The 27209-nt window shown below is 45.1% G+C and overlaps 1 protein-coding gene across 1 annotated transcript in view; it reads right to left on the bottom strand.

Annotated features, from left to right (window-relative positions):
* LOC126456400 (agrin-like) overlaps positions 1-27209 on the bottom strand; it is a 211046-nt gene that overhangs the window by 115268 nt on the left and 68569 nt on the right. The window contains exon 6 of the mRNA XM_050092154.1: positions 13794-14072. Coding sequence (XP_049948111.1) covers positions 13794-14072 — 279 coding nt within the window. The remainder of the gene's footprint in view (positions 1-13793; positions 14073-27209) is intronic.

Here is a 27209-nt window from a genome sequence, read left to right as displayed (position 1 = left end):
CTACTCATCACACTACAATGAAAGCGTACAGAATAAACTGATATGTAGCGTAGTACCGCTGGAAGACGGACAGGCAAGCAACACACCTGTAGCCCGCATTTGTTGGGCATAACTTGGCTTGAATGAGAGTAAAGCAGCCTGCCCGTTCTGCTTACAATGTATGGTGGCTTGTCTGCCTGGGAAAAAGGCAAGCGTGGGCAGGTTAAAAGCGGAGTGTGTACACCTCTGCTATCTACGTATTAGCCACTATCTGACTGCACACATTTCAGTTACCTATCTTGTCAGGTTTTACCTTCGTTAAATTTTATTTTATTATGTCCTAAAATAAAACGTATACACAAAATATAAAAATTATATATATATATATATATATATATATATATATATATATATATATATAATGCATAAATATATTGTGTTACATAAATAAATGTTATACATTATTATTTATTTATCATCTACTTTTTCTGTAGACTTCTCCTGGTATGATCACATTTAAGGGGCTTTGGTACCTTTTCTGTGAACAAAATAATTCCTATTTTCACTATTTTTTAAAAATCTGTGATATTCAGAGCTCATTTTACCATAAACACAATATTTTTTTATAATAAGATCTTTTTTTTAATTTTTAAATTTTAAAACCATACGCAGTTATTACATTCCTTTGTTGAATGTCCTATTCACACCCTGGCTCGCTAGCGAGCTTCGATCCCCCTCGAAAATGTCCCCCACTGATGGGGACGAAACGTCGGATTTTAAAGAGAAACCCCTTAGACCACGGCATAATAGCCTGGAATATTTCATTATTTGTGTGAGTAGGGTCTTCCGTCTGGTAGACCGTTCGCCGGGTGCAAGTCTTTCGATTAGACGCCACTTCGGTATCATGCGCGTCGATGGGGATGATGATTAGGACAACACAACACCCAGTCCCTGAGTGGAGAAATTCTCCAACCCACCCGGGAATCGAACCCGGGCCCTTAGGATTGGCATTCTGTCGCGTTGACCACTCAGATACCAGGGCGGACATTCCGGCCGTGAAAGTTTACGTTTTGCAGTGTTACATTGTTTCATGTGGAAGTTTGTGAACGAGCCATCGCGGAAAAACTAGCAATCCAGGTGCTGGCTGAAGCACTGGATTCTCAGTTTAAAAGTGTCATCCAGGTTGAGCATATGTACCTGTCCCCTAGCCAGCGTACTCTCTGTGAACTGTCAGTTGAAATAGAAAAGTTTTCGTGTTGCATATTCAAATGAACGCAAACTTCAATAATGAGACAGAACACGATAGGTAAAGTTGTGGTTCGAGCCCTTGTCCTGCATATTGTACACTCCTGGAAATTGATATAAGAACACCGTGAATTCATTGTCCCAGGAAGGGGAAACTTTATTGACACATTCCTGGGGTCAGATACATCACATGATCACACTGACAGAACCACAGGCACATAGACACAGGCAACAGAGCATGCACAATGTCGGCACTAGCACAGTGTATATCCACCTTTCGCAGCAATGCAGGCTGCTATTCTCCCATGGAGACGATCGTAGAGATGCTGGATGTAGTCCTGTGGAACGGCTTGCCATGCCATTTCCACCTGGCGCCTCAGTTGGACCAGCGTTCGTGCTGGACGTGCAGACCGCGTGAGACGACGCTTCATCCTGTCCCAAGCATGCTCAATGGGGGACAGATCCGGAGATCTTGCTGGCCAGGGTAGTTGACTTACACCTTCTAGAGCACGTTGGGTGGCACGGGATACATGCGGACGTGCATTGTCCTGTTGGAACAGCAAGTTCCCTTGCCGGTCTAGGAATGGTAGAACGATGGGTTCGATGACGGTTTGGATGTACCGTGCACTATTCAGTGTCCCCTCGACGATCACCAGTGGTGTACGGCCAGTGTAGGAAATCGCTCCCCACACCATGATGCCGGGTGTTGGCCCTGTGTGCCTCGGTCGTATGCAGTCCTGATTGTGGCGCTCACCTGCACGGCGCCAAACACGCATACGACCATCATTGGCACCAAGGCAGAAGCGACTCTCATCGCTGAAGACGACACGTCTCCATTCGTCCCTCCATTCACGCCTGTCGCGACACCACTGGAGGCGGGCTGCACGATGTTGGGGCGTGAGCGGAATACGGCCTAACGGTGTGCGGGACCGTAGCCCAGCTTCATGGAGACGGTTGCGAATGGTCCTCGCCGATACCCCAGGAGCAACAGTGTCCCTAATTTGCTGGGAAGTGGCGGTGCGGTCCCCTACGGCACTGCGTATGATCCTACGGTCTTGGCGTGCATCCGTGCGTCGCTGCGGTCCGGTCCCAGGTCGACGGGCACGTGCACCTTCCGCCGACCACTGGCGACAACATCGATGTACTGTGGAGACCTCACGCCCCACGTGTTGAGCAATTCGGCGGTACATCCACCCGGCCTCCCGCATGCCCACTATACGCCCTCGCTCAAAGTCCGTCAACTGCACATACGGTTCACGTCCATGCTGTCGCGGCATGCTACCAGTGTTAAAGACTGCGATGGAGCTCCGTATGCCACGGCAAACTGGCTGACACTGACGGCGGCGGTGCACAAATGCTGCGCAGCTAACGCCATTCGACGGCCAACACCGCGGTTCCTGGTGTGTCCGCTGTGCCGTGCGTGTGATCATTGCTTGTACAGCCCTCTCGCAGTGTCCGGAGCAAGTATGGTGGGTCTGACACACCGGTGTCAATGTGTTCTTTTTTCCATTTCCAGGAGTGTATTCACCTGCCCGCAAGTTTCAACAAGGATGATGTTTACTGCGATGTTTTCTGAAACGTATCGTGTCATCTTTGAAAACTGTGTAAGCACATGTAGAGTGCAAACAATATCAGGAAGATACACTATTGGAAATTGAAATAAGAACACCGTGAATTCATTGTCCCAGGAAGGGGAAACTTTATTGACACATTCCTGGGGTCAGATACATCACATGATCACACTGACAGAACCACAGGCACATAGACACAGGCAACAGAGCATGCACAATGTCGGCACTAGTACAGTGTATATCCACCTTTCGCAGCAATGCAGGCTGCTATTCTCCCATGGAGACGATCGTAGAGATGCTGGATGTAGTCCTGTGGAACGGCTTGCCATGCCATTTCCACCTGGCGCCTCAGTTGGACCAGCGTTCGTGCTGGACGTGCAGACCGCGTGAGACGACGCTTCATCCAGTCCCAAGCATGCTCAATGGGGGACAGATCCGGAGATCTTGCTGGCCAGGGTAGTTGACTTACACCTTCTAGAGCACGTTGGGTGGCACGGGATACATGCGGACGTGCATTGTCCTGTTGGAACAGCAAGTTCCCTTGCCGGTCTAGGAATGGTAGAACGATGGGTTCGATGACGGTTTGGATGTACCGTGCACTATTCAGTGTCCCCTCGACGATCACCAGTGGTGTACGGCCAGTGTAGGAGATCGCTCCCCACACCATGATGCCGGGTGTTGGCCCTGTGTGCCTCGGTCGTATGCAGTCCTGATTGTGGCGCTCACCTGCACGGCGCCAAACACGCATACGACCATCATTGGCACCAAGGTAGAAGCGACTCTCATCGCTGAAGACGACACGTCTCCATTCGTCCCTCCATTCACGCCTGTCGCGACACCACTGGAGGCGGGCTGCACGATGTTGGGGCGTGAGCGGAATACGGCCTAACGGTGTGCGGGACCGTAGCCCAGCTTCATGGAGACGGTTGCGAATGGTCCTCGCCGATACCCCAGGAGCAACAGTGTCCCTAATTTGCTGGGAAGTGGCGGTGCGGTCCCCTACGGCACTGCGTAGGATCCTACGGTCTTGGCGTGCATCCGTGCGTCGCTGCGGTCCGGTCCCAGGTCGACGGGCACGTGCACCTTCCGCCGACCACTGGCGACAACATCGATGTACTGTGGAGACCTCACGCCCCACGTGTTGAGCAATTCGGCGGTACGTCCACCCGGCCTCCCGCATGCCCACTATTCGCCCTCGCTCAAAGTCCGTCAACTGCACATACGGTTCACGTCAACGCTGTCGCGGCATGCTACCAGTGTTAAAGACTGCGATGGAGCTCCGTATGCCACGGCAAACTGGCTGACACTGACGGCGGCGGTGCACAAATGCTGCGCAGCTAGCGCCATTCGACGACCAACACCGTGGTTCCTGGTGTGTCCGCTGTGCCGTTCGTGTGATCATTGCTTGTACAGCCCTCTCGCAGTGTCCGGAGCAAGTATGGTGGGTCTGACACAACGGTGTCAATGTGTTCTTTTTTCCATTTCCAGGAGTGTATATGACTGTGATGTTATACGCCAGAAAGCAGCAGAATTCAAAGATTAGCAATTCTCTCACGTTGATATCATAATGGTGTTCCATCGATTGCGCACTGATGCGCTGAAGATGAAGCTGTGCTTCGAAATGTTCATTAGCGAATAAATACACTATTGAAAAGACAACAGACGGACTTTATTATTAAGTTTCTTCAGCAACTCTTTTACTGTAAAATGGCATTTAAACGTAAGATACAAACTGGAAAGATACCGAATGAATGCCAATAAATACGTTATTCATTCCACTTCGTTTTACGGTGCTTTCTCTAATGTGCTATGTTAATATTTTAAATGTCAATTATTTATGTGTTCTGTATTACTTCTAAAGCAATGCGCTTATGTCAACATTACTGGCTTCTCAGTGTCCGCCTTCACTGCCATCTACAGTCACTCCCTGTTTCCTGCTCCTCCCCTACTTAAACACTGTTTTTTCACAAGTCTCACCGATATGTCTGTGTACCTCAACGGCGCTAGACTCTCAAGTTCATGTTATGCAACATGTTACTTTCTAAAATTGTGGACGAATTGTTTCTAAATATTATTTATTTTATTGCGATTTCTTGTTTTAGCGATGTTTCTGATCCTGAACCATCACATTCAACATGCTGGAAGGGAAAATTTAAAAAATCGTCATTTTCGGAACTGAACCTTGTGATATAAAACTGTTGAATTCACCGCTCTTTTTGTCAGTCTAAGTTCCGTTGAACTCACTCTATGTATAATGGTTTTCTTCAGCAGGAATACGCTTTGCTCGTCATAACCTGTATTTTCACTGGACAAAAGTTGGTTCTTAGGTAACTTAACGTAATACTTTTACCTACAACATAAAATTGCTTGAAATTATCCGTCTCTTTCCGTATAACTTGTCGCTTAAAGCTTTTTTTTTTACATTGGGTCACTATTTAGAAATCATCATTTAATGTAAGTCAGCACCATCTCTTATTTCCCGCTACACGCTAGGTTTTGTAGAGGGTAGTCACCATACACTAATTCCACGAAGCCTTATTCGAGGGTACTGCTCTACTCACTTTTTCACACATTCTTTGAAAAGCACTGTGAAGCACTTGAGATATTACAAGCCATACACAAAGTTATAGGTGATCAGTTTCATCTAAAATACGACGCTTTAATTAACATTAATTAACTGAAACATCGATACAAATGCATCGATAACTTATGAAACACTTCGGCTTGGCAAAGTCAGAGTCAAGTTTTTATCTTGGAGTGTCTGTAGTGATTTTCGTTACTGTATGTTTTTGACGATTTATGTCAACGTGGTTCAATCAATATATTATAAAAGCGATTTCGATGAGAATAGCGCCACAATCTATGTGAAAGTTCGCGAATCTATTTTTATCCACTGATTCGTACTGAGAATTGGCCTTCATTGTCATTTCAAATTGTACAAATGATCATCGGATCCAAAAGAAATTGTGCCAAAAAAGGAAGGAAGATGAGAGCTTATAGTCCCTATCGACAGGGAGATCATTAGAGACGGAGCGCAATCTCAATTACGAAAGGAGGAGGTGGGGGATTTGGGCCTTGTCCTTTTCAAAGGAACCTGGAGCGATTTAGAGAAATCAAGGAAAACCTAAATGGAACATCCAACCCGAAAAATTTACCAGCAGGTAAGTCTTTCAGTGGGCTTCCGCAGTTGTTGCTAGAGTGATGGGGCATCAGGTGGTGATGTGGTATGACAGCTTCAGACAGTGTATAAGACAGTATACACTCAGAAGCTGATATTAGACTTGTACCTCAACGGCGCTAGACTTCTAAGTTCATGTTGTGCAGCCGGCCGCGGTGGTCTCGCGGTTCTAGGCGCGCAGTCCGGAACCGTGCGACTGCTACGGTCGCAGGTTCGAATCCTGCCTCGGGCATGGATGTGTATGATGTCCTTAGGTTAGTTAGGTTTAAGTAGTTCTAAGTTCTAGGGGACTGATGACCACAGCTGTTAAGTTCCATAGTGCTCAGAGCCATTTGAACCATGTTGTGCAACATGTTACTTTCTAAAGTTGTGGACGAATTGTTTATGAATATTAGTACCAGAATTCTATTTTCACTTATGAGGGAAGTGCTACAGATATTTCAAGTTAAGTGCGTTGCCTATTGTTATGTGTACTGGTTTACTGAAGAAGTCGCTCATCTTAGTGTTCTAATATGTGGTTTATGAGAAGTTACATTAAACATATTTATGAAAACACTGTTTAGGTAGTATTGTACATTGAGCTTTAAGTGAGAATGAGAGTTTTACAGTTTCTTCCCGTTAATAATGATGGTTACGAGAACACAGTTTTTTCCCGTTAATAATGGTGGTTACAGGAATAATGTTTTTTAGAGACAATTGAGAGATGTGTACTATATTTGTACTATCATTTCTTAACCAGTGTAATTACTGACAGCCAGATAATTTATAGGTTACTGAAGTCAATTTTATTCAGATGTGACAACTTGCTTGATTATTTCATGACACATTCAGTTAATGGTATATAACTATGACACCATTTATGTCTACTATACAGGGTGTTCCGAAACTACTCATTCAAATTAATAGAGAAAGTAGAGAACACCAACACAACTGCTTGATTCTCCTGTAGAAAGGTATGCAGTATACTGCTGCATCCATTTTCAATAATCTACCACTCGAATTCAAAAATCTTAGCAGTAATCCACGCGCTTTCAAATCGAAACTGAAGAGTTTCGTCATGGGTCACTCCTTATATTCTGTCGAGGAGTTCCTTGAAAAATTAAGCTGATTCTTGTTGTATTGTTGACTGCGTTTACTTAAACATATGGTCTGATTTTTTTCGGGTTCATAAACATTTAGTTTTACTTGTTATTGCTTTTAAGTTGCAATTTCCTGTACTGACAAGTTCCATGACCTTGGAGATTTGCTCCTCAATTTGGCCCTACGGAACTTGAAATGTAAATAAAATAAATAAAATAAGAAGGCCTTCTGGTTGAAAGGTTACACACTAAATATCTTTCTGTTGTGCCAGTCTGCGACTCGTCTCCGCTGAACAGCAACCAGTCCTTTCCACAAAATGGTCATTATTCGATCCAGGATGTTATTTGCCATTTAAGACTATATTGTACCAATCAACTGCATCAGTACTTCTGCCTTATAAAACATGAAATTTTCATTGATGTCGTATAGAACTGCCAACTGATGGCTTCTTCACCTACTACTTCGATATGTACAATCAGTCAGTTTGCATTCAGATGTCATTAAATAATGTAACCAGATTCCTTGTATCTAAGCTTGAGAAATTCAGTTTCGTTTTACCAAGAATGTGATGTAGATATTTTGGTGAGTTCTGCCTGTCTATCTGCGATGTGCATTTCATGTATTTTATCAGCGTTTTTACTTGAGTACTCGCTTCTTCCGTGTGTATGAAGTACGTTTTTTATGATTGTATCAATGTATTGTTATGTCCCCCATGCAGATTCTCTATGACCTGATTCCTTTCCCCCATCTGCTCCTACTCCTCGAACATATGCTCATACTCTACACTTGCCGCCACCTTGATCCCCCTCATCCCCTGGTTGCTCCTCTCCTCTCCAACCCCCATCCTCTGCCGTGCCTTCACTGTTGTGCCCCCCCCCCCCCCCGCCATCCATCTTCACACCCTTTCCAAGGTGGCTACCATCAATTGCCCCTCCCGGATGATGCCCTCTCTCCCTCCATTTATCCATCCTATCAACTCTACTCCTCACCCTCCCCTTTGTCCTTTTCCTGGGCTCCCTGTTCCCCTCCCCCCTCCCTCCCCCATCCTGCTTTTTCCCCACCTACCCCCCCCTCTCTCTCTGCCTCCCTTCTCTCCCCCAAGTCCTTTTGCGTTTTCCTTGCTCTGTCTTTCCCCATTCCCTCTTGTGTCTGCCCTGATCCCCCCTTTCTGAGTCCTCTTCCTTCGTCGTTCCTCCCTCCCCCCCCAAACTTTCCTTTTTCCTCTCCTCCCCCTTTTTCTTCCCCCTCATCTGTCCAGGTCCCCCCTCCCATCTGACCTTGCCTGCGGTGTGTCTTCTTCGTGCTGACCTTTTAGTGCCGTGTTCCCAGTGATTGTTAAGTGTTGCAAACGGACATCATGCTCTCGCAGGGTGTGATTTTTTTTATATCTCTTGCGAACAGAATCCAGACTGTCGCCATGTTTTTTTGTCTGTCCACTTTTTCCCTGTCTGCTTCCTGTGTATTTTATTATCATGGCCCACCATTAGTTTTATTTTTTAACTTTCCACAGTTTTCCGCCGGTTTACAATTTATGTCACCATTTTATCGCCTGTTTTTTATTGTTTCCTATCATCTTATGTTTTAAAAATTCTGTAGGCTGAAGAGCGGCGTATTAAGCCGCTGCTAGCCCGTCCCCTTCAGGGGGAATCGAAATAATAAAAAAAATGTGTTGTTACTGATACTCTGTCACGTATTTCTCTGATAGAACCTTTGAGAACGGCGAAAGACCGCAATGTGTAAGCCAGTGTAAAATTATAAATTATTAAATATTTTTGTCAAGCCTAACATCAGTTTTTGAGTCCATTACAAAATGGCCACAACATCTCTCAAGGCATTTATGCATTTCGCTGCAGTAAGTTTGTTTGGTGGCAACACTGATCACAGCGGTATTGAAGCGAGTCAGTATGTTTTTATTTTGTGCCGATAATAATAAACAAATACAACGTATAATATTTATTTGTTATTCGACGATTTTAAGTCACCTTGGAACTCCGACGCTGGACAAAGCTACTGCTAGAGAAAAATGGTAGCGACAGACGTTGTGGATGAGAAAAGCTACTGAACAGGGGCTCAGATATTATGGTTGCACATAGGTAGATCTCAAACACCCGCCAGGGTAACCGAAAGCGCTAACGCGCTGCTTCCTGCACTCGGGTAGGCGCGCCGGCCCCGGATCGAATCCGCACGGCGGATTAACGACGGCGGCCAGCCTGGATGTGGTTTTTAGGCGGTTTTCCACATTCCACTAGGTGAATACCGGGCTGGTCCCCACGTCATGCCTCAGTAACACAACTCGCAGACCTTTGAAACATCCAGACACTCATTCGACTCAGAGAACAAGTGTTTCCACGGTTTCAGAGCACACTTCAGCGCAGATTGTTCAATGTTGGGCCCCACAGTAGACGACTCTGAGGTGTCCCCATACTGACCGAACTATCTATCGCTTGCGCCTTTGTCCCGCATTGTGCGCGGGGTTGGCGTAGTTAAATCGGATTTGGCATGTTAGTTTGAAGGGATGGCCGGATGCCCCTCCTGCCGCCACCCCATAACCCCCCCTCTGCCCCCCCCCCCCGAGACGGAAACAGATTACCCCATTTGTCTGTGTCCAGCGTAAATCATGGAAAAGTGCGGATGTGTGTCAAATGTCTGTGAGTCGTGTAACTGAGGCCGGTGCAGCTTAGGATATCAGTTTTTAAAGTTCAGTAAGGGGTTAGCAATATGGGAACGTTCGATTCCACTTGAAATACAAGTACGTACACAGTTTATAAGTGATTAACATTTTATTTGTATTAAACACAGTTTCCCCCCCATGAACCAAGGACCTTGCCGTTGGTGGGGAGGCTTGCATGCCTCAGCGATACAGATGGCCGTACCGGAGGTGCAACCACAACGGAGGGGTATCTGTTGAGAGGCCAGACTAACATGTGGTTCCTGAAGAGGGGCAGCAGCCTTTTCAGTAGTTGCAGAGGCAACAGTCTGGATGATTGACTGATCTGACCTTGTAACATTAACCAAAACGGCCTTGCTGTGCTGGTACTGCGAACTGCTGAAAGCAAGGGGAAATTACAGCCGTAATTCTTCCCGAGGACATGCAGCTTTACTGTATGATTAAATGATGATGGCGTCCTCTTGGGTAAAATATTCCGGAGGTAAAATAGTCCCCCATTCGGATCTCCGGGCGGGGACTACTCAAGAGGACGTTGTTATCAGGAGAAAGAAAACTGGCGTTCTATGTATCGGAGCGTGGAATGTCAGATCCCTTAATCGGGCAGGTAGGTTAGAAAATTTAAAAAGGGAAATGGATAGGTTAAAGTTAGATATAGTGGGAATTAGTGAAGTTCGGTGGCAGGAGTAACAAGACTTTTGGTCAGCTGATTACAGGGTTATAAATACAAAATCAAATAGGGGTAATGCAGGAGTAGGTTTAATAATGAATAAAAAAATAGGAGTGCGGGTTAGCTACTACAAACAGCATAGTGAACGCATTATTGTGGGCAAGATAGACACAAAGTCCATGCCTACTACAGTAGTACAAGTTTATATGCCAACTAGCTCTACAGATGATGAAGAAATTGATGAAATGTATGACGAGATAAAAGAAATTATTCAGGTAGTGAAGGGAGATGAAAATTTAATAGTCATGGGTGACTGGAATTCGTCAGTAGGAAAAGGGAGAGAAGGAAACATAGTAGGTGAATATGGATTGGGGGGAAGAAATGAAAGAGAAAGCCGCCTTGTAGAATTTTGCACAGAGCATAACTTAATCATAGCTAACACTTGGTTTAAGAATCATAAAAGAAGGTTGTATACCTGGAAGAATCCTGGAGATACTAAAAGGTATCAGATAGATTATATAATGGTAAGACAGAGATTTAGGAACCAGATTTTAAATTGTAAGACATTTCCAGGGGCAGATGTGGATTCTGACCACAATCTATTGGTTATGAACTGCAGATTGAAACTGAAGAAATTGCAAAAAGGTGGGAATTTAAGGAGATGGGACCTGGATAAACTGAAAGAACGAGAGGTTGTAGAGAGTTTCAGGGAGAGCATAAGGGAACAATTGACAGGAATGGGGGAAAGAAATACAGTAGAAGAAGAATGGGTAGCTCTGAGGGATGAAGTAGTGAAGGCAGCAGAGGATCAAGTAGTAAAAAGACGAGGGCTAATAGAAATCCTTGGGTAACAGAAGAAATATTGAATTTAATCGATGAAAGGAGAAAATATAAAAATGCAGTAAATGAAGCAGGCAAAAAGAAACACAAACGTCTCAAAAATGAGATCGACAGGAAGTGCAAAATGGCTAAGCAGGGATGGCTAGAGGACAAATGTAAGGATGTAGAAGCTTGTCTCACTAGGGGTAAGATAGATATTGCCTACAGGAAAATTAAAGAGACCTTTGGAGAGAAGAGAACCACTTGTATGAATATCAAGAGCTCAGATGGCAACCCAGTTCTAAGCAAAGAAGGTAAGGCAGAAAGGTGGAAGGAGTATATAGAGGGTTTATACAAGGGCGATGTACTTGAAGACAATATTGTGGAAATGGAAGAGGATGTGGATGAACATTCCATTAGAACTACTGATGGCCTTGGGAGAGCCAGTCATGACAAAACTCTACCATCTGGTGAGCAAGATGTATGAGACAGGCGAAATACTCACAGACTTCAAGAAGAATATAATAATTCCAATCCCAAAGAAAGCAGGTGTTGACAGAAGTGAAAATTATCGAACTATCAGTTTAATAAGTCATAGCTGCCAAATACTAACGCGAATTCTTTACAGACGAATGGAAAAACTGGTAGAAGCGGACCTCGGGGAAGATCAGTTTGGATTCCGTAGAAATGTTGGAACACGTGAGGCAATACTAACCTTACGACTTATCTTAGAAGAAAGATTAAGAAAAGGCAAACCTACGTTTCTAGCATTTGTAGACTTAGAGAAAGCTTTTGACAACGTTAACTGGAATACTCTCTTTCAAATTCTGAAGGTGGTTGGGGTAAAATACAGGGAGCGAAAGGCTATTTACAATTTGTACAGAAACCAGATGGCAGTTATAAGAGTCGAGGGGCATGAAAGGGAAGCAGTGGTTGGGAAAGGAGTGAGACAGGGTTGTAGTCTCTCCCCGATGTTATTCAATCTGTATATTGAGCAAGCAGTAAAGGAAACAAAAGAAAAATTCGGAGTTGGTATTAAAATTCATGGAGAAGAAGTAAAAAGTTTGAGGTTCGCCGATGACATTGTAATTCTGTCAGAGACAGCAAAGGACTTGGAAGAGCAGTTGAACGGAATGGACAGTGTCTTGAAAGGAGGATATAAGATGAACATCAACAAAAGCAAAACGAGGATAATGGAATGTAGTTAAATTAAATCGGGTGATGCTGAGGGGATTAGATTAGGAAATGAGACACTTAAAGTAGTAAAGGAGTTTTGCTATTTAGGGAGTAAAATAACTGATGATGGTCGAAGTAGAGAGGATATAAAATGTAGACTGCCAATGGCAAGGAAATCGTTTCTGAAGAAGAGAAATTTGTTAACATCGAGTATAGATTTAAGTGTCAGGAAGGCGTTTCTGAAAGTATTTGTATGGAGTGTAGCCATGTATGGAAGTATAACATGGACGATAACCAGTTTGGACAAGAAGTGAATAGAAGCTTTCGAAATGTGGTGCTACAGAAGAATGCTGAAGATAAGGTGGGTAGATCACGTAACTAATGAGGAGGTATTGAATAGGATTGGGGAGAAGAGAAGTTTGTGGCACAACTTGACTAGAAGAAGGGATCGGTTGGTAGGACATGTTTTGAGGCATCAAGGGATCACAAATTTAGCATTGGAGGGCTGCGTGGAGGGTAAAAATCGTAGAGGGAGACCAAGAGATGAGTACACTAAGCAGATTCAGAAGGATGTAGGTTGCAGTAAGTACTGGGAGATGAAGAAGCTTGCACAGGATAGAGTAGCATGGAGAGCTGCATCAAACCAGTCTCAGGACTGAAGACCACAACAACAAACAACAAACACAGTTTGCACAAACTACAACACTTCTACCACCAACAAAACATATACCTTCACACACTAGTACTAAAGAAGGTCGTAATAGAAAGACAATTCTGTAAATCACAGACGAACTACGGTTTTAGCGTTTGCATTCGACCTCTGTCGATTCTGCTTATTGAGGACATCATGAAGTACATCGAGTAGTCAGCAAATTGATTTCAGTATTTTGGTAGCTAATTTGCAGTATTTGGTAGTTCTCATGTTTGTACTTGCATATTGAAACCCCCCCCCCCCCCCCTCGCCAGTGCCACATCACATTAAGGCTCTCTCCAAAAAATGTAATTTTGGTGCATATATTTGCTGTGCTAAGCGGTCTGGAACTACGATGTCGGTCTATGGTAATGGTGCTGACGAGGATTTCAGTGGAAAGAAAGGAGCTTTATCTTTAATATGAGTCAACTTTTCAGTTAAGAGGTGATAAACACAATTGTAAGATTTGGGACTTAGCCCTGCAGACCCCGGGCGCAATGCGGGATAAAGGCAGTAGCAAAAGAAAGAAAGAAGAAAGATAGGTAGATCTCAAACAGTAGCGAATATTCTAGCCAGCAGTGACGTGCGCCAGTTACATCCCATCCCTGGTGGTCAGGATAATGAGACGCTGTAGCGTTCGTCAGGTGGCTTAGGGCCGCGTGGTGGCGCGTGTGGGCGGGGGAGGCGGACCGCAGAGGAGCCGGCGGGCAGGGACACACCTTGGCAGAGTTCCATGGGCCGCAGGCGCAGCTCGCGGCGCGCGTGGCACGCCTCGGCGCGCAGCGCGCACGTCGAGGGGTAGACGCGCAGGTCGGAGGCGCAGAGCGGGCCGTCGCGCGGCGCCGCGGCGCAGTCGAAGCGGCAGGCGCACACCGCGGGCCCGCCGCCCGCCGGCTGCTCGCACGTCGCGCCCAGCTCGCACGTCGTCTCCTCGCACGTCGCCTCCGGGTACGGCCACTCGCCCTCCTCCGAAGGCGACACCGTGCCCCCGGTCGTAGCTGCACCACACAATCACACTTGCACATCCGCCGCTTTGATTCTGCCCGGCGTTTACTCTAAAGAGGATCTCACACTGACAATATTGCCCGATACTCAGTTGGTTCAAAAATGGTTCAAATGGCTCTGCCCACTATGGGACTTAACTTCTAAGGTCATCAGTCCCCTAGAACTTAGAACTACTTAAACCTAACCAACCTAAGGACATCACACACATCCATGCCCGAGGCAGGATTCGAACCTGCGACCGTAGCGGTCGCGCGGTTCCACACCGTAGCGCCTAGAACCGCACGGCCACTACGGCCAGCACTCAGTTGGTGTTGACTGTCTCAGACTGACACTGACGGTTTGCGCAATATACTGAATAATACTGCAGGTCTTTAAAAATATTCACTATACTGTATACGAAGTGTGTGAGAAAAGTAATGACACTGATTTTTATCTACCAAAGATTTTATTTTTTCCAAATGGTTCAAATGGCTCGAAGCATTATGGGACTTAACATCTGAGGTCATCAGTCCCCTAGACTTAGAACTACTTAAACCTAGCTAACCTAAGGACACCACACACATCCATGCCCGGGGCAGGATTCGAACCTGTGACCGTAGCAGCAGCGCGGTCCCGGACTGAAGCGCCTAGAACCGCTCGGTCACAGGGCCGGCTTATTTTTTTTTTTCAAACAACAATATTGTACCCTTCAAAGTAGTTTCTTTCGGCAGCTGTTGTACACTCTTGAACTCGTCGTTCCCAGTCTTGGGGCCGGCCGAAGTGGCCGTGCGGTTAAAGGCGCTGCAGTCTGGAACCGCAAGACCGCTACGGTGGCAGGTTCGAATCCTGCCTCGGGCATGGATGTTTGTGATGTCCTTAGGTTTAACTAGTTCTAAGTTCTAGGGGACTAATGACCTCAGAAGTTGAGTCCCATAGTGCTCAGAGCCATTTGAACCAACCCAGTCTTGGGAACAGCGCTGAATCGCTTCAACTGGTAGGGCCTCAAACATTTTGGTCACATTCTTTTGAATTATCTTCAGGATCACAAAATGACGTCCTTTTAAGGGAGGGGGGGGGGGGGTTGGACGTCAAACGGGCCGACCTGAAGCAGGAAAGGCCCCACAGGACATTTTAATTTCCACTTTCCATACTTTTGCAAATAAATTCATAAAACTTTGTCAGCATGACCAGGAAGGAAAATGTGGAAATTTTTGGTAAGGACTATGGGACCAAACTGCTGAGGTCATCGCTCACTAGGCTTACACACCACTTAATCTAACCTAAACTAACTTACGCTAAGGACAACATACACACACCAATGCCCGAGGGAGAACTCGAACCTCCGACGGGGGGAGCCGCGCGAACCGTGACAAGGCGCCCCTAGACCGCACCGCTACCCCGCGCGATTGTCCAGGAAGAATTCAGGAGTCACACTGATAGCAGTTGAATTTCAAAAACATAACAAAATAATTTTTTTACATGTGAAATTTCATCATTTTTCACTTATTATTGGCTGCATTTGTTGCTATAAGTACACTTTTCTTCAAAGTAAGAGAGATTGGTTGGTTGGTTGTTTTGGGGAAGGAGACCAGACAGCGAGGTCAACGGTCTCATCGGATTAGGGAAGGACGGGGAAGGAAGTCGGCCGTGCCTTTTGAAAGGAACCATCCCGGCATTCGCCTGGAGCGATTTAGGGAAATCACGGAGAACCGAAATCATGATGGCCGGACGCGGGATTGAACCGTCGTCCTCCCGAATGCGAGTCCAGTGAAAGTAAGAGAGATTCTTCGATGAATTTTGCACAGCAAACAAACCATACTTACAGCTGTATGAAACTCTAGAATTTATATAATTTATGAAAAAATGAGTGAGCTGTTACATTTTAAACTTCATGTTTGGAAAAAACTCAAATTTTATAGTTAATTTTCTCAATTTTTACCACAGTTTGTAATATATTTGGAAAATTCTAGAGATTCATAACCCTGTAAGTATAGTTTGCATGCTGTGCAAAATACATCGCAGAATCTCTATTACTTATGAAGAAAAGTGTACCTATAGCAACAAATGCAGTCAATAGTAAGTAAAAAAATGATGAAATTTCACAAGAAAAAAAAATTTATTTTTTTATGTTTTGAACTTCCATTGCTACTATGAGTGTGAATCCTGAATCCTTCCTAGTCATGCTGGCAAAGTCTTATGAATTTATTTGTAAAAGTATAGACAGTGGAAATTAAAATGTCCTGTGGTGCCTCTCCTGCTCCAAGTCGGTCCGTTTCACATCCTACCCCCCCCCCCCCCCCCGTAAGATATTTTTAAATTTCGGAGAAAGAAAAAAGTCACAAGAACTCAGATCAGATGAATAGGGGGGACTGTAATGCCTTAGCAGCTGTGTGACATGGGGCGTTGTCATGATGTAGCATCCTCTTGTCTGCAGTGTCCGGACTCACTCGATTCACCTTTTTCCTGAGTCTTTCAAGGACATCTTTTTAATCTTTACGCACGATAACCCTATTGTAAATAAGCATAGCAGCCTTGTTTTGATCGCTGATCTGCTCAGTCGTGTAGATGTATCATTGTGTCATTCCTCAGTTTTCCTGTTTGTCTCCGGATCATATTAGAACATCCAGGATTCATCACCTATAATCACACGACTGAACCATTCGTGGTCACTGACAGTCCTCTCAAGAAGATCCAACGCACACGTTTCTTCGATTGTCCTTCTGCTCTGTTGTGATGTCTTTCAGTGCCATTCTGGCATAAAACTTTTGCATGTGCAAATCTTCGGCCTAAGTTTCTATTACGATTAAACTGTCTAATTTCAACAGGTCACCCATCATCTTTAATTTTAAACATCTGTCTGATCTCAGCACACGTCGGTTTTTGAAGTTGATGGTCTTCCTGAGCGAGGTTGATCTTCAACGTGTTCTCGCCCTTCCAAATATAATTTGTGCCAGCGAAAACTTGTGCCCTTGATAAGGAATATTACCCATAGCCCATAGCCTTGTTTCAACTTTTCAGAGGTCACACTCGCGGATTCCCCAAGCTTAACATAAAACTTTATTGCAATGTTGTGCAATAAAATGCCGCTGCACCTTAGTTATACAGAGCTGAAACTCAGACTAAGAATCTGGAAGGGATGAACACCACAGCGTTGCCAGATCGCTCACAGTGCTGTCAGTCTCATTCCTTTTCTCGCACACCTCTTACATCTCGTACAGTATTTTCGTACTGCGAAATACACTACAGTTCCTGTGGAAACCGAATGAATTTCCGCAGGAAACTGAAACAAATAAATGGCAAAAAATTGGAAAGTGGGGTCGAAGATGTATATGAAACCGAACATGCGGTACTTCGAAGAAATGAAATTGCTGATTGATCATGAAATCTCAGATACCTAGTTGTAGGAGGTCTGTTAAAAAATTCCGGAACTTTATCCTCAAAATTTTTCTGGTCTTACCTTTTACTTATAGTGCATGGTCTCCTTCGAAACACTCTCCTCCACAATTGATACACTACTCCTAACGCCGTTTCCACTTCTGGATACAGTCTTGGTAGGCTTCTTGCTGGATCGCTCAAATTGCAGTCTGCGAATTTTCTTTTGTCTCATTTATCGTGCAAATTTTCATCTTTTCATCGGGGTTTTCAACTTTGGAAATATAAAAAAGGCCGCAGGAGCCGGGTCTGGAGAGAACCGTGGATGAGGCAGTACTGTGATATCCTTTTTTGGGCGGTAGTCACACACCAACAGGGATGAAAGTGCGGGTGCGTTGTCGTGATGCAAGAGCCATGAATTATCTACCCACATTTCAGGCCGTTTCCTTCTCACATTTCCTCGTAGGCGTCGCAAAACGTCACTGTAGTACCGTCGATCGACAGTTTGTTTCTGTGCCACGAATCTATAATACAACAACAAATGTGTGACTAGGGCCTCCCGTCGGATAGACCATTCGCCGGGTGCAAGTCTTCCGATTTGACGCCACCCCGGCGATTTGCGCGTCTATGGGAATGAAATGAGCAGAGAAACTCTCCGTCCCAGTCGGGAATCGAACCTGGGCCCTTAGGATTGACATTCTGTCGCCCTGACCACTCAGCTACCGGGGACGGACACGAGTCTATAATGAATTAACCCTTCAAAGTCAAAGAAAGCATGGCTGTGACATTTGACCTGATCTGACGAACCTTGGCCTCATCACCATAACCGTAGACCCACGTCCCATCACCAGTTATGATTCTCGTAAGGAACGTCGCGTTCTCATTTGTATGATACAAAAGCTCTTCACAGATTTCGAGGCGAAGGTCTTTTTAGTCTTGACTCATTAGCCTTAGGACGAACTTGGGATTGCATTCCAAGACGTTGTGTCAGCATTCCAAGACATGTTACATTCTTCTGCAATGTCTCGGACAGTCAGTCTTGACATGCATAATTTCGTTGAAGTCATCGGTAGACGGCGAAGGGCGTCCTGAACGAGGGTAATCTTTAACTTCCATACGGCCATTTTTAAACTGTGTGAACCATTCGTAACACCGAGTACGGCTTCAGTAATCATCACCGCAGGCTTCCTGCATAATTTGTTGTGTCTCTGTAAAAGTTTTCTTGAGTTTCACCCAAAATGTAATGCAGACGCGTTGCTCCTCTAACTCCGCCATCTCGAAATTCCCAAATTGTGCGACACAACGTTCTACCCAATGCAGCACTGAACAATAACTAACACACATACAAAAGTGAAACTTCCGGCGGTTACACATTAAACACAAGCGTGTGCATGGATACCAACCATACTTCGCCCAAACGCACCATTGCGCGAAATTACGAATGTTCCGGAATTTTTTGAACAGACCTCACACACAATGCAGATTCAACTGAAGATCGTGGTATTTTGACAGTAAGCCCAAATGTTTATTTTACTAGTCGCAATTCTCAGAACTGGCAAGCAAGATCATGTCAGCTGTCCAATGAGTATCTTTCTTGCAACAGATGTCACTGCATCAGACATAAGATCATGTAAGCTACAAAGTATCATAATTGTTTTATTTCGTTTACAACAGTCGTTACAGGAGATAAATACATAGAAAACAGCATATGTACACGGTAAATATTATAGTTCGCTTGGTTGATTTGTGATCAGTCGTTGTTGTGAATTACGAATCTGTGTTGCCATGAAAGTGCCCCAGATCTATCGAAATGTTCACAGAAAATTTCTCGGACTTGTGTCTGCCTAATTTCCAGCTACGTTTTGCAAGGAAAGCAACTCAGTCGCAATGCAGATCCATGTCGTCGAATGCCGACGTGTTCGTTATGAAGACAGAGTTTTCAAAAAATGGCTCTGAGCACTATGGGACTCAACTTCTGAGGTCATTAATCCCCTAGAACTCAGAACTAGTTAAACCTAACTAACCTAAGGACATCACATACATCCATGCCCGAGGCAGGATTCGAACCTGCGGCCGTAGCGCCTAGAACCGCACGGCCACGTCGGCCGGCAAGACAGAGTTTTAGCTGACAGCTTCCGGACATAAATATTGACAATTAAGTTGTGCCGTTCTTGGTCTCGCACTTCCGCGTAATATACTGAAACAATATTATTCAGCCAATAATACTGAGCGTGTGACGGCTGCTTAAGACGTCTCTCACCCCTGTAGCTGACGGGAGTAGCGGTATTGACACACGTCGGATGGCCTCGATTGGTACAGGCAGTTTTCTCGTCTCGTCCTACATGAACAACCTTAAATAGCAGACAATATTGTGTTCACTGCGTTTACGTATTCGTCAACGAATGCTCACGTAACACGTGGAGTTAAGGACCACAGAAGTGTTGCATCTAATTGTGTATGAAGTAGTTTACATTTAGTGAGATGTTTTCAACGAAGGTAACCTTTGCACTCACTATTAAAAGCTAAGGTTGGCAGCGACTGGTAACAAATGAACATCTCTAGGAAATCACACGCCGTCTTCAGACTTCTATCGAAACAATTACTCCTATTATCCCCTGAACTGAGAGTCCCGTCGGGGTGAACTATTAATACACTACTGGCCATTAAAATTGCTACACCAAGAAGAAATGCAGATGATAAACGGGTATTCATTGCACAAATATATTGTACTAGAACTGATATGTGATTACATTTTCACGCAATTTCGGTGCATAGATCCTGAGAAACCAGTACCCAGAACAACCACCTCTGGCCGTAATAACGGCCTTGATACGCCTGGGCATTAAGTCAAACAGAGCTTGGATAGCGTGTACAGGTACAGCTGCCTATGCAGCTTCAACACGATACCACAGTTCATCAAGAGTAGTGACTGGCGTATTGTGACGAGCCAGTTGCTCGGCCACCATTGACCAGACCTTTTCAGTTGGTGAGAGATCTGGAGAACGTGCTGACCAGAGCCGCAGTCGAACATTTTTTGTATCCAGAAAGGCCCATACAGGACCTGTAACATTCGGTCGTGCATTATCCTGCTGAAATGTAGGGTTTCACAGGGATCGAATGAAGGGTAGAGCCACGGGTCGTAAAGTGCCGTAAATGCGAACAAGAGGTGACCGAGACGTGTAACCAATGGCACCTCGTTCCATCACGCCGGGTGATACGCCAGTATGGCAATGACGAATACACGCTTCCAATGTGCGTTCTCCGCGACGTCGCCACAAACGGATGCGACCATCATGATGCTGTAAACAGAACCTGGATTCATCCGAAAAAATGACGTTTTGCCATTCGTGCACCCAGGTTCGTCGTTGAGTACCCAATCGCAGGCGCTTCTGTCTGTGAGCAGCGTCAAGGGTAACCGCAGCCATGGTCTCCGAGCTGATAGTCCATGCTGCTGCAAACGTTGTCGAACTGTTCGTGCAGATGGTTGTTCTCTTGCAAACGTCCCCATCTGCTGACTCAGGGATCGGGACGTGTCTGCACGATCCATTACAAATGGCTCTGAGCACTATGGAACTCAACTTCTGAGGCCATCAGTCCCCTAGGACTTAGAACTACTTAAACCTAAGTAACCTAAGGACATCACACACATCCATGCCCGACGCAGGATTCGAACCTGCGACCGTAGTGGTCGCGCGGCTCCAGACGGTAGCGACGATCCGTTACAGACACGCGGATAAGATACCTGTCATCTCGATTGCTAATGATACGAGGCCGTTGGGATCCAGCACGGCGTTCCGTATTATCCTCCTGAACCCACCGATTCCATATTCTGCTAACAGTCATTGGATCTCGACCAACGGGAGCAGCAATGTCGCGGTACGATAAACCGCAATAGTGTTAGGCTACAATCCGACCTTTATCAAAGTCGGAAACGTGATGGTACGCATTTCTCCTCCTTACACGAGGCATCACAACAACGTTTCATCAGGTAACGCCGGTCAACTGCTCTTTGTGAATGAGAAATCGGTTGGAAACTTTCCTCATGTCAGCACATTGTAGGTGTCGGCACTGGCGCCAACCTTGTGTGAATGCTCTGAAAAGCTGATCATTTGCATATCACAGAATCTTCTTCCTGCCGGTTAAGTTTCGCGTCTGTAGCACGTCATCTTCGTGGTGTAGCAATTTTAATGGCCAGTAGTGTATATATTGGAGCGCCTCTACTGTTCTTAATACATTTTTAATTAATTCATCTCCCTTCGTAGCCTTCAGTAAACAAACATCCTTCTGAATATGTTTAGTGCATTCATCTCTTGGTCTCCCTCTATGATTTTTACCCCCCACGCTGCCCTCCAATACTAAATTGGTGATCCCTTGATGCCTCAGAATATGTCCTAACAACCGATCCCTTCTTCTAGTCAAGTATTTTACATTAAGATACATAAACAGAAAATCTAGTATGACGAGCGGATCCAGGATCTGGACTAGATGGGGTGAGGGGTTGGGATGATGGTGGGGTTGGGTGGATTGTGTGTGTGGGGAGGGGGGGGCGGGGGGGGGGGGAGGAGGAAAGGGGGAAATGAACAACTCATATTAGTTTTGTGGATAAGGAAGGGTAGGAGGAAACTTAACACATTCTCGTGCACAGGAATACTCAAAACTATTGAAAACCTGTGTTTAGTAATGAGAGAACATACTAATGCTGCGTTTTGATAGACAACTTCTAGTTACAATTTACCAGAGGGTTTTAATTAAAGTGCAGCTACTCACAGGGGACCAGTGAGGGCTGTAGCGAAACTTGGTAGATATTCTAATGCGTTAATTGGAAACCGATTTATGCTAGAGAAAATTAATTCTAGTTTTGGCTACCAGGTGCAAATCTGGCTCTGTGAATGCAACGAAGACTTATAAAACGGGAAATGGGAAGAATAGGTCAAACAAGTGAAAAAGGCGTAATGTTGATTTTATTGTTAGCCACCGTTTACACAGTTTGTTCAAAATGAGCGCCAGAGATGCATCTGTAAAACGACGTGATCAACAGTTGCTTTCAGCAATTCTGGTGGAATCTCAGCAACTTATTCCTGTCTACTGGTCTTCAGGTAAAAACCGAACATGTTCCTAATAGAGGCGTTCTTTCAGATATCCTCAGAGCTAAAAGTCACATGGATTCAGATCAGGTGATCTTGCAGGCCATGTATCTGGAAAACCTCTGGAGATAACGCGTTCAAGCAGATCTTTCATTGAAGAGTGACCATATATTGTCTGAAAACAATGGCCTGCACACAATTGCGTTGTTACAAAACGTGAATCACATGTTTTACGAGGACGTCTCGATAACGTACAGACGTCACCGTACACCTGACAGTCCCTCTGAGTGTTTTCTCTTCAAAGAGGAATGGACCGAGAATAAAGGTACTTATGAATCAGCACCACATGGTCACATTTGGCGAGTGCAATAGCTCTTCGTGCATAACACGCAGATTAACAGTACCCCATATTCGGGAGTTCAAAATGGTTCAAACGGCTCTCAGCACTATGGGACTTAACATCTGAGGTCATCAGTCCCCTAGAACTTAGAACTACTTAAACCTAACTAACCTAAGGACATCACACACATCCATGCCCGAGGCAGGATTCGAACCTGCGACCGTAGCGGTCGCATTGTTCCAGACTGAAGCGCCTAGAACTGCTCGGCCACACAGGCCGGCACGGGGTTCTGTGTATTTATTGCACCCGTAGTGTAAAACGTACCACGTCACTCCATAGAATATCGTTCGGACACATGTCATCAACTTCGATCCGTGCCTGAAACCAAAGAGCAATGTCAGAACGTTGCTGCGGATCATGAGGTATCAGTTGCTGCACCTTCTGGAGCTTGTGTAAAACAGACCGCAAAACGTCTTGTGCTGTTGACTATGGGATGAACAATTCTCGCGACACTGCAGGAGCAGTAGCACTACACCGGACTCAGGGTCAGTTACAGCAACAGCCACGACGTTAGTAACTCCCACCGGGACAGGGAGCCTTTCTCTTCCAGGTGCCACAACAAGCTCACCTGTGTTTCCGAATATCATTACCATTTTCATTAAACCATTTAATCACCTCAGGTCTGTCCTCAGATCTTTCAGTCGGCGATACTCTCCCAATGTACCACTGTAATTGCTGAAACTTCCTGGCAGATTAAAACTGTGTGCCGGACAGAGACTGAAACTCGGGACCTTTGTCTTTCGCGGGCAGGCGCTCTACTATCTGAGCTACCCAAGCACGACTCACGCCCCGTCCTCACGGCTTTACCTCCGCCAGTACCTTGCCCGCGAAAAGCAAAGGTCCCGAGTTCCAGTCTCGGTCCGGCACACAGTTTTAATCTGCCAGGAAGTTTCATGTCAGTGCAGACTACGCTGTAGAGTGAAAATCTCATTCTGGAAACATCTCAGAGGCTGTGGCTAAGCCATGTCTCCGCAATATCCTTTCTTGCAGGAGTGCTAGTTCCGCAAGGTTCGCAGGATAGCTTCTGTGAAGTTTAGACAGAAGAAGACGAGGTACTGGCGGAAGTAAAGCTGTGAGGACGGGGAATGAGTCGTGCTTGGATAGCTCATATGGTAGAGTACTTGCCCGCGAAAGGCAAAGGTCCTGATTTCGAGTCTCGGTCCGGCACACAGTTTTAATCTGCCAGGAAGTTTCATATCAGTTCACGCTCCGCTGCAGAGTGAAAATCTCATACTGTAATTGCTGCCATTCACATAAAACAGTTTCGCTAACAGCGCCCGCGCTCTCTTCTCGATGGCCATACAGCTTACTCGCGATATGACTTGCAAAATGACAGCGTGGATGCCATACCGTCATACGAACAGTGTACAGCGCCAGATTTGCACCAGGTGGCCAAAATTTGAAGTAATTTTCTTCTTCCAGCGTAAATCAGTTCCGCATTAATGCATTAGCATATCTACCAGGTTTCGTTGCCATACGATAATTACAGCCGGCACTGGACCTTTGTGGGTAGCCGTAAAACGACAACTTATGATTGACAGTGGTATAAGGCCTATATTACAGTAGCAGAATAAAACTCTCTGGAGCCATGAGCGCAGAATTACGCCCTCTAAATACTCAATATACGTTACATGTTCTGGGAATCTTCAAAGTGATAATGTATTGGCACTTCTGCCTACGTGGCGGGGGATGATTTCTGTTTGCGAAGATAATACTTTTTTTCCTCCCCTGCCTCTTACTGGGCACGCTATAATCTACTACGATCGCTACCACTGCAATTAGATGCGTATGGAGGAATGGTATAAAAGTTATAGAGAAATGAAAGAGGAGGGGAGTAAGAGGAGAAAGAATTGATTACTAACATCACAGTTATGAATCCGGCATAATTTGTAACCTCCAGTCTTCTACATTCTAATGGTTACATACATGTTATGTACGCAGGTATTATTAGCTCGCTCTGAGATTTAATTATCGTTCGAATTCGATTAGCAAATACTTAACAGTGCTCTTATACGAATCGCACACGAAGTATTAAGTCTTAGCATATTGTACATACGTCCTCCTCGAATTTTTTCTTCTTTTTATCAATGGTAGAGTTCTCTTTAGTCGTAGGCTTCGGGTTCAGAAGTTCCTACAGCATCAAACTCAGACTTGACTCCGTCGTTTGAATCTGATGTGATTCGACTTCTTTGCAAGCAAATGATAAACCTTCTTGCAAGTGGGAAAAGTCTCAGATCTGCTGCCGTTTGTTGTTCGTCCACTTCTTCAGTTCGTTCTTGTTGCCTATTGTACGTTCTCTCATCTCCTCTAGTTCGTAACAATGGCTACCGTTCTGACAGTCTGCGGTGCTCCAGAAGTCGTCGTATTGTCAGTTTGAATAATTGTCTGGCTGCAAACAAACCAGTTTTCGGACTCAGGTCACGTGACATGGCGATACGATCCTGTATGGCTGAGTAAACAATTCTGTACTCTCAGGTGCTAATCTCACGGGCCCGTTTAGATTCTGCACGACATTGAGTATGGCTCACATGAACCCATAGATTCCACATTCGTATGACAGTACCCCACCGAAGAGAACAGATTTATCGTAGTCTCTATAGGCCACTATTCCGCTGCTGTAGAATTCCGACACTCCAAATAGATTTTTCTCCTTCTTACATGAGCAAAAAAACTACATGATCTGATCTAGTAACATCATCTTCCCACAAGTACCCAAAATTCATATGCGATTTCTGGATGAGAAAATATTGCGTGATCATTTCTTATATAAAACCTAGATGGTGTTATTCCTAACTACAGGGCTATTACAAGTGATTGAAGCGATTTCATAAATTCACTGTAGCTCCATTCATTGACATATGGTCACGACACACTACAGATACGTAGAAAAACTCATAAAGTTTTGTTCGGCTGAAGCCGCACTTCAGGTTTCTGCCGCCAGAGCGCTCGAGAGCGCAGTGAGACAAAATGGCGATAGGAGCCGAGAAAGCGTATGTCGTGCTTGAAATGCAACGACACTTCAGGACGAAGTTCAACAAAGATCCACCAACTGCTAACTCCATTCGGCGATGGTATGCGCAGTTTAAAGCTTCTGGATGCCTCTGTAAGGGGAAATCAACGGGTCGGCCTGCAGTGAGCGAAGAAACGGTTGAACGCGTGCGGACAAGTTTCACGCGTAGCCCGCGGAAGTCGACGAATAAAGCAAGCAGGGAGCTAAATGTACCACAGCCGACGGTTTGGAAAATCTTACGGAAAAGGCTAAAGCAGAAGCCTTACCGTTTACAATTGCTACAAGCCCTGACAGCCGATGACAAAGTAAAACGCTTTGAATTTTCGGCGCGGTTGCAACAGCTCATGGAAGAGGATGCGTTCAGTGCGAAACTTGTTTTTAGTGATGAAGCAACATTTTTTCTTAATGGTGAAGTGAACAGACACAATGTGCGAATCTGGGCGGTAGAGAATCCTCACGCATTCGTGCAGCAAATTCACAATTCACCAAAAGTTAACGTGTTTTGTACAATCTCACGGTTTAAAGTTTACAGCCCCTTTTTCTTCTGCGAAAAAAACGTTACAGGACACGTGTATCTGGACATGCTGGAAAATTGGCTCATGCCACAACTGGAGACCGACAGCGCCGACTTCATCTTTCAACAGGATGTTGCTCCACCGCACTTCCATCATGATGTTCGGCATTTCTTAAACAGGAGATTGGAAAACCGATGGATCGATCGTGGTGGAGATCATGATCAGCAGTTCATGTCATGGCCTCCACGCTCTCCCAACTTAACCCCATGCGATTTATTTCTGTGGGGTTATGTGAAAGATTCAGTGTTTAAACCTCCTCTACCAAGAAACGTGCCAGAACTGCGAGCTCGCATCAACGATGCTTTCGAACTCATTGATGGGAACATGCTGCGCCGAGTGTGGGAGGAACTTGATTATCGGCTTGATGTCTGCCGAATCACTAAAGGGGCACATATTGAACATTTGTGAATGCCTAAAAAAACTTTTTGAGTTTTTGTATGTGTGTGCAAAGTATTGTGAAAATATCTCAAATAATAAAGTTTATTGTAGAGCTGTGAATTCGCTTCAATAATTTGTAATAACCCTGTACTTTCTATGGTTGCGTTGAAATGCTTATTATTTGCATATCCAAGTTTGGCAACTTGATGTTTATTGCATGTTGCCTTCACGATGTTGCAATTTTAATGGTTAGCAGTGAATTGCAGGCTCTGTAAAATTAATAACTTAACGAATAGTGTTAGTCTCGATCTCAGACTTTTCGCGGATGACGC

This window comes from Schistocerca serialis, chromosome 2 (genome assembly GCF_023864345.2).
Source record: "Schistocerca serialis cubense isolate TAMUIC-IGC-003099 chromosome 2, iqSchSeri2.2, whole genome shotgun sequence".
NCBI lineage: Eukaryota > Metazoa > Arthropoda > Insecta > Orthoptera > Acrididae > Schistocerca > Schistocerca serialis.
Note: the sequence above shows the minus strand (reverse complement) of the source record. Positions and strands in the feature narration are given on the sequence as shown.